The sequence below is a fragment of the Nomia melanderi genome, chromosome 6, assembly GCF_051020985.1.
Source record: "Nomia melanderi isolate GNS246 chromosome 6, iyNomMela1, whole genome shotgun sequence".
Classification (NCBI taxonomy): domain Eukaryota; kingdom Metazoa; phylum Arthropoda; class Insecta; order Hymenoptera; family Halictidae; genus Nomia; species Nomia melanderi.
The window spans coordinates 15,440,822-15,448,650 of NC_135004.1; the positions used below are offsets into that span (position 1 = coordinate 15,440,822).

At 39.6% G+C, this 7,829-nt stretch overlaps 1 protein-coding gene across 3 annotated transcripts; it reads left to right on the forward strand.

The window, feature by feature from the left end:
- The first annotated feature begins 23 nt into the window (after positions 1-23).
- Positions 24-7,396, forward strand: LOC116430087 (uncharacterized). Of its 3 annotated transcripts, none has more exons than XM_076368326.1 (6): positions 24-1,632; positions 2,685-2,986; positions 3,857-3,925; positions 4,584-4,670; positions 4,750-5,101; positions 5,966-7,396. In XM_076368326.1, the coding sequence occupies exons 2-6, from the start codon at positions 2,930-2,932 to the stop codon at positions 6,289-6,291; spliced, it is 891 nt and encodes a 296-aa protein (XP_076224441.1). In that variant the 5' UTR covers positions 24-1,632; positions 2,685-2,929; the 3' UTR covers positions 6,292-7,396. The 3 variants fall into 3 exon arrangements, with proteins under 3 accessions (XP_076224441.1, XP_076224442.1, XP_031839619.2); XM_076368327.1 differs by having other exon boundaries at positions 24-1,028; XM_031983759.2 differs by having other exon boundaries at positions 24-919.
- Positions 7,397-7,829: the final 433 nt, after the last annotated feature.

Genomic DNA, 7,829 nt, shown 5'->3' on the forward strand with positions numbered 1-7,829 from the left:
TTGATTGATACTATAATATCAGTATTAACTATTGATCGATAATTAATTATTGATTGATACTATAATATCAGTATTAACTATTGATCGATAATTAATTATTGATTGATATTAATAGTATCAATATTAACTATTGATCAGTAATTAATTATTGATTGATATTATAATATCAATACTAACTATTGACCAGTAATTAATTATTGATTCATATTATAATATCAATATTAACTATTGATCAATAATTAATTATTGGTTGATATTATAATATCAGTATTAACTATTGATCAACAATTAATTATTGATATTATAATATCAATCAATAATTAATTATTGACCGAAGCACTTGCTTGTATCACTCATACCTCAGTTACTCAGTTTCCTCCAGAAAACAGTTTAGCCGCACTATGGGTACATACGCGTACAAAGTCATCCCTGAAAAGGATGCAGCGCGATGACGAAAGGGACGAAGAGGTTTCTAGATGCATCACTTCGAAAGGGATGGTATGTACAGCCAGACGATCAGGTGAACGTTTAGAACACGCGACGGTATTCATCGGATTCGAAGGCCACCGAAACAGGTCGCCGAAAAATACGCACAAAAGCTGTGGGTCCGATCGAGTTACGCCACCGGCGAAGATCATCGTCCGATGTTTATGTAACTTAGCTCCGACCCACATGCCGGGCTCCACCTGCGGGCGAATAATCGGCGAAAGAGGACAGACGGGATCGAGCGCGAATCCGAGGAGACCGATTGTGGTAAGTAGAAAGCACCTTGCCAGTTGCTTCGATTGGTCGGCGGCCAGCGTGGGATCCCTCGGCCGGCTCTTTATATGTGGTTCACCGCGGTAGATCTTCACGAGTCGAACGACGTGGTTCATCGTTCGCCGAACACCGATTGTCGCGGAGCAGTGTCGCGCAGAGGGTAATCGATTTCATTTTCATTCGCCGAAGTTACTCCCGAGTGTTGTGTCTGAATACATCGAAGCTTCGCTTGGATCAGCTTGACATACACCGGTTCAGCGGAATGTAGGGTAATCTCGAAATGTTCAACCCTAATCAGGCCATGATGTGATTTTTAGTCATATTTGAACTTTTCACTGAAATATTTTGATTATTTCATATTGCGTTTAAAAGTTTCTATGAGCTTTGAAAATTTACAAAAATCATTTTATTCTCATGACTGATCACATCGTGGTATTATAAACACGTGGTACGATTAGGGTTACACGGAGAGATAGGATCACTGACGCGTGAACAATAGGATAATCGATTTGATTCGATAGATAAACATGGCGTTGATTGTTAATTGATTCGTTGATTCGGTGGTTGGTTCTGTTTGTGGGATAATTTATGATATCGTTAGGTAATTAATAGTTCTAGGAGTTCAGGTGTGTTTGCGCGTTGATCGTTACGTTTGATCTAAGACGGAGTGCCATTTTTATCGACGGCATTAATGGCTTCGGGAAGTTCGAGGGAAAGAGTGATGTGAGACGCAATGGAGTCTTATTCGATTTCCTCCTACATCTTTTCTCGGGGGTTTCCAGCGGCCATAAATGCGGAGAGATTTACAATCCAGTCGTGTCTAATAAGGATGGTCAGCTGTAACTGCTTGCGTCATTGCTTTCCATTTTCCAGGTGCCCGTTACGAACGATTCTGTACTTTGTAAACACCTTCGTATAAGCATGTAACCGATCGGCAATGAATTTATTCATCGATCGTACTTGGAACCGGAGATAATAGCGCGCGAGGATTGGCTCATTTCCATAAATGATTTCAAATGTCTTCGATTTAACTGCTTCCATTTCCATTGAACTGTCAAAGTCTCTTTCACTTTTTACGATCGACGTGTACGCTGCCGTTCAAAGGTTTGGGACCACTGGGAGGTTAAGGAAACCTCCGTTTTGTACAAGTAATGTTTAATTGAGAATTTTTGTACATTATCATAGATGTATTAAATATAAATATTAGAAAAAACTGAGAAAGACGTTTGTTAGAGGATTCTGCTTAAGAATTTTAACCTTTACGGGACCTTTCACGGTCAGCTCAAGGTCAAACACCTGAATACGTAATAGTTTACACTCTGTAACTTTTGTACATCAATAAAACTTTTTTAGAAAATTTAGAATTTTATTTTATAAAAGGTGCAATTCAATTTTGTGTCTGTCAATGAATTTATAGAAACAACTGGCATTTAAGTTAACTACTGTCTGGTAGTTAACACTAGTTAATACTTAATATTAACACTAGATTTATAGATCTTCAATCTACAGTTCATTCTATTAGTCTCAGAAAAATTGTTCATTTAGACTCCACAAATGAAACGTTTACAGATACACAATTAACCCTTTGCACTCAGAAGTATTTCGTTAGCGATACTTAACATTTTCTAACTAGACAAAGACGATGGTTTTTAAATGAATTCAATGTCCTATCAATGTCCAAGTTTCTGTAAAAAATAATGTCACCCAATTCGGGCGACGTGGCAGTCAAAGTGTTAAATATAGTGTTAACTCCTAACACGTGTCATCGAACGTAGTGGTCCCAAGCGTTTGACAGACGCTGTACAAAAATACGCGGTTCGCGAAAGGATCCTCCCGATGCAGCGTTCACCACCGTCGCTGCGCTTTTTCCACGCCTCCGAGCAGCTGTCCCAGGTGACACTGATTCCACCCACGTTGTCGCATAGGTGGAAAGAAGGTGACAAGATCCCGCGCCGGTGAAAGAGGACAAAAGGAGGGGACGCGCGCGGATTACGTGAAATAGAAAGGACCAGTGGTCAAAAGGATCGCCCCGGGAATCTGATTGGTCGACGCTCGGCGTGGGATCTCGCAGCCACCCTTATAGATCGCTGGATCGTCGACGCGTTCCGCAGTCCGTCGATCGAGAAGATCGCTCGATACATCCTACGAAGATTTTACGAGAAAAACAAACATGTCCGGAACAACGTTCCTCTTCGTCGGTGCCCTTTGCTTCTTTGTTTCCACGGGGGTAAGAATTTTTCCAGTTACACTTAACCCTCGACCCTTAACCCCTTGTCTTATTTCATTCGGGGTTGTACTTGAAAACTACGCGATCGTTAGCACCTGTGATCTATTTCTGAACTGTAATCGATACTAGTTTGTCGTTAATCATTATTAGGAAAAGAATATTTGAAAAATTGTGAAAAATAAGTATACAATATTTAGATCTATTGAATTCGGTTGAAAATTTTCGATTGGCTTCTTCGAATGAAAATATAATTATTTAAAGAGTACTAGATTTCGAAGCGTGAATTGATTGAATCTTGTGTTTGTGTTTCGTGTTAAGATTCAGGTAGTGTAAATATTCTTATCTAACTCTGTTTGTTGATATTAGTGATACTGAATGTGAGTGATTAATGTAAACAATACGTTTCTATTGTGTCGTACTTAATGTTTCAATGTCAGATTTCCTTGCGAAGTTGATAAGAGTTACGAGAGTTTAATCACAGTATTGTAATTGCTAATTTTGCTGCATAGAAATTTCCCACATAAAAATCTCGAATAATTGCGAAACAAGGCGATCGCAGACACCGTGACGTCACGATTCTCGCTACGTCACGACAGAAACAAACCGTTCGAAGAGGCAATGACGCGCACCGACAAGGCACGCTGACCTTTTGGATAATGGGGCACGCAGAAAATCGCTTAACGCTCTTTATATGTAGGAAAGTGAAAGCCGGCGGGGAACGTGGGCACGCGATACGTTCGCGAGCGAATCTACTCATCGTCGTAAACTACGCTCGCCCAAATTCACAATCGCGGGCTCGCCGGACTGCGTGGGTCGGGTTACGAATGCGTCACGCGAATGAAATATCGACTCGGATACTTTTTATTGCAGACCGGTCTGAGGATCAAGCGCCAAACTGGTCCGGACGAGGGTGGACATGTCATTGACCACATTTTCAACGTAAGTTCTCCGCAGGAGAAAATTTTGACCATTTTGGAACGTTTCATCACTAATTCTGCTTTGTGTGTTCTCCATATTTTCAACATTTTACAAATTTTCCATATTTCGCACATGTCCCATACCTTCATTTTCCATATATTCCTCATTTCCCGCATTTCCCATATTTCTCAGGCACTTTCCTTTAACATCAATGCTCGCAACCAAATTTTCCATACTTCCCACATTTCCCATATTTTCATTTTCCATACTTCCCACATTTCCCATATTTTCATTTTTCATACTTTCCACATTTCCCATATTTTCATTTTCCATGCTTTCCACATTTTCCATATTTTCATTTTCCATACTTCTCACATTTCCCATATTTTCATTTTCCATACTTTCCACATTTCTCATATTTTCATTTTCCATACTTCCCACATTTCCCATATTTTCATTTTCCATATCTTTCTCATTTCCCGCATTTCCCACACACTTTCCTTTGACACCAACGCTGGCAACCAAATTTTCCATACTTCCTACATTTCCCACATGTCCCATATCTTCCTCATTTCCATTTCCCATGTTTCCCACACACTTTCCTTTGACACCAACGCTCGCAACCAAATTTCCCACGTTCCACGCAGTTAACTGCTACTAAATACAATCTTTTTATTAGATCCCGATCACAGCGATCAGACAGACTGCAGTCGCGGCGCAGGGTTTCGTTCCGGAAACTTCGCAGACGATCGGCAACGTCCTGCAGGTATGCAATAAATAAATAACCTTTCAGGTTCATAAACTCAGTAGCGTTCCTCTGCGGGAAATTCCTTCTGTTTCTCCAGATTCCAATATCGACGCTCGAAGCGGTTGGAAATCTAGTTAAATCGACGTCGGGTCAAAGGGCGCAGAATGCGGAAGAGTATCAACGAATACGACAGGAAAGGAGGGACAGACTGGCGGCGCAGCGGGAACGACAGAGGCAGCAACGCGATCAGATACAACAGCAACGGTTGAAACAGCAGCAGACTAAAAGAACCATCAAGTTTTCGAATAAAGATCCGTTCGGTTTGAACGCGCTGTCGAATCTTCTGGTTGGTAATCACGGTTTGTTCGGTAGTTATGGTGGTCACGGTGGTCATGGAGGGCACATGGGTCATGGTGGGCATGGTGGTCATGGTGGTAATGGAAATCATGGTAAATATCTCACCTGTTTGCCTATGCGCACTGTTGATCACGAGAATTGCGACACGTAAAATGTACAAACTGAACGAAGACGATTCCTATTATCATTAATCGACAACTTAAAACAGCAAATACAACAGTATATATAGAAAATAATCAAAAAGAAAGTACAAATAAGGAATATATTTATAGAAAACCGGACGTTTCTTACGCAATCGATTATTGTATTCCAATTATTGCACGTTGATCCATTGCATCGACAAGAAAACGTCCCATTCGTTTCGACCTTTTCCGAGCAATTTGCAAATACAACGGTCAGTTACGTTTTACTTGTAAATTGTAAATACTACCGATAACAATTTGAAGTTCGTGGGAAAGTGTGTGATAGGATTCATGGGAAACGGAAATGACAGGTAACAGACGTAGACGACAAACAGTAGTCATAAGGAATACCAACGTAGCAATTACGGTTCGAACTGATCGTGTGATAAACAGTAGCGACCGAGTTACTTCAATACTTGTAAAGAGTACGCGTGTGTCAAAGAAGGATACAACGAACGCGGGAATTTCATTTAGATAGTCGATTTTCACGAGCGACACAAGGTTCCGACGACAGCCGTGTACATTTCGATGACTCTTTCTCGTTTTATATCGTTTGTAGATCGACGACCTTCTTATCGGTGGAATCGGTTTTTCCAACTAAATTCCACAGTTAACTGGTTAATCGCATATTCGTCACATCCAGAAATGGAAATCCAGAAATCATTATTCCGGGCCCGGCGCTCGAGCGATAGACTCAGAATCCCGCGTTTTCACGGCGTGTTCACACATTTTCAATGTGTTCATCCGAAACAGTGAATGAAAATATATTTCCAGGCGTCCACGGAGGCCAGGGCAGCGTGAACAACGGCCAGCACACTTACGAGGTGCACGAGAACGTGGAAGAGGACACGTCGTACACGTGGCACGGACTCACCGCCGGTATCGGAACGTATCACGGGTCTCGGCCGACGAGCACGTTCACAACGATACAGAACAAGATCGCCCCGAAAGACAGGAAACCGATCGTTTACAATTACGAGAACAGGATACAGGCTGAAGCCGCGTCGAACACTGGAGTGAACAACAGGCTAGAGTACGAGGATCCTCCGATAGAGAACAAAATCGCCCCGAGGAGCAACAGGATAAAGTTCGACTCGTGAAACGTGAAGAAACTGGGAAACGAATTGATGAATCGCAATAGTGTGCATGAAAGACTTGTAGAGACAGTATTAAGAGTTCTGATTATCTCGATAATTCGAGAGGTAAACGGTTAAATTTGTTCTCGCGATTTTCAACAGCTTGAAATATGTTGCGAAGAAGTTGTTTAGAAAAGAGGATCTGTAGTAATTGGAAAACTGGCAACCTTTCATGACCTTCGAATGTATCGTTAAGGTCATTCTTCCGTGTGTCTAGTACCTTTAACACTAGGTTTACGTCAATTTGACGTAGATTGAATTTTATAAACATTATTTGGTAAATGTTTCAATCGGTTTTCATTAATTACACGAATATGAATCCTGATTGTCTATTTCTACATCAAAAATTTCCAAAATCTAAATGAATATCAACTTCCCCAGGAACAATAGAATAAACTGTACAATAAATGCCCGTAAACCTAGTGTTAAGCTTCTGGCAGTTTGCTTCAAAAGTTATTAAAATTTCGTATTACGTTCCAATTGTTCGTTTGCAGTTTCATTTGCTGGTGTTATTAATTGTAATATACCATCCCGATTAATATCAAATTCCGTTATCCCTTTGTCTTATAATTTCCTTCACAGCTGTGCTTGATAAGACTTCGTTAATAAATTAATAGAGAAAGACAAGAATTCTATGGTTCTGTAGCTATGGTTACTGTAAGGGTTAAAGATTGATAATGCACAGGTAATATTTAATTCATGTTAAGGATAAGGGAGTAAGATTTAGATTTGTCGAATTGGATTTTAAATTTAGAAGGGGTTATCTAAATGAACCTCATTTATTTGATTTATAAGCACACAAATATCTTAATCTGCAACGTCTGCGATCTGAGATATGAATCGGCGACTCGATCGATAAACGACGTTCTACGCGTTTACCCACAAAGTTCGGTTATCCATCGTAGCAAGGAAGGATCCTGGATATCGCCGCTGCTGGAGAACAGTTATCTTTGGATGCTCATATATCAATGTTTCATATATTATTAATTCTATATATGTGTAACACACTATAGAACATACTGTGCTGTACATATATATAAAATGGCTCATCCTGTAAAGGTCACTTTAAAATTTTAGATGGCTCTATTTAAAAATTATTTTAAATTGATTTACATAAAATTATAAAATTATAAAATTATTTTATAGTTTTCTATATATATTATTATATTATATATATTATTATTATTATTGTGTGTGTGTGTGTGTGTATTCTATATTACAAATTAATATGTAAAGTCCGAGACCATTCGAATGTCAAGTTCAAAACTATTAAATAGAAAATACAGAGTGCCGTTTACAAATGTTAACGCGACCTTTACAGGACGTATCTTAAAATTTATCTAACTACGTACGTGATAACATAATACTTACGACACGCACGTCAGAGTAGTAATTCTTTCGCTTTAACAATGCTTCATAGAAACTATAATTGCATGCAACAGTATACTCACTCCAACGACAAGACATTGAACATGAAAATTTATGCAGGAAGTGTACTCCAC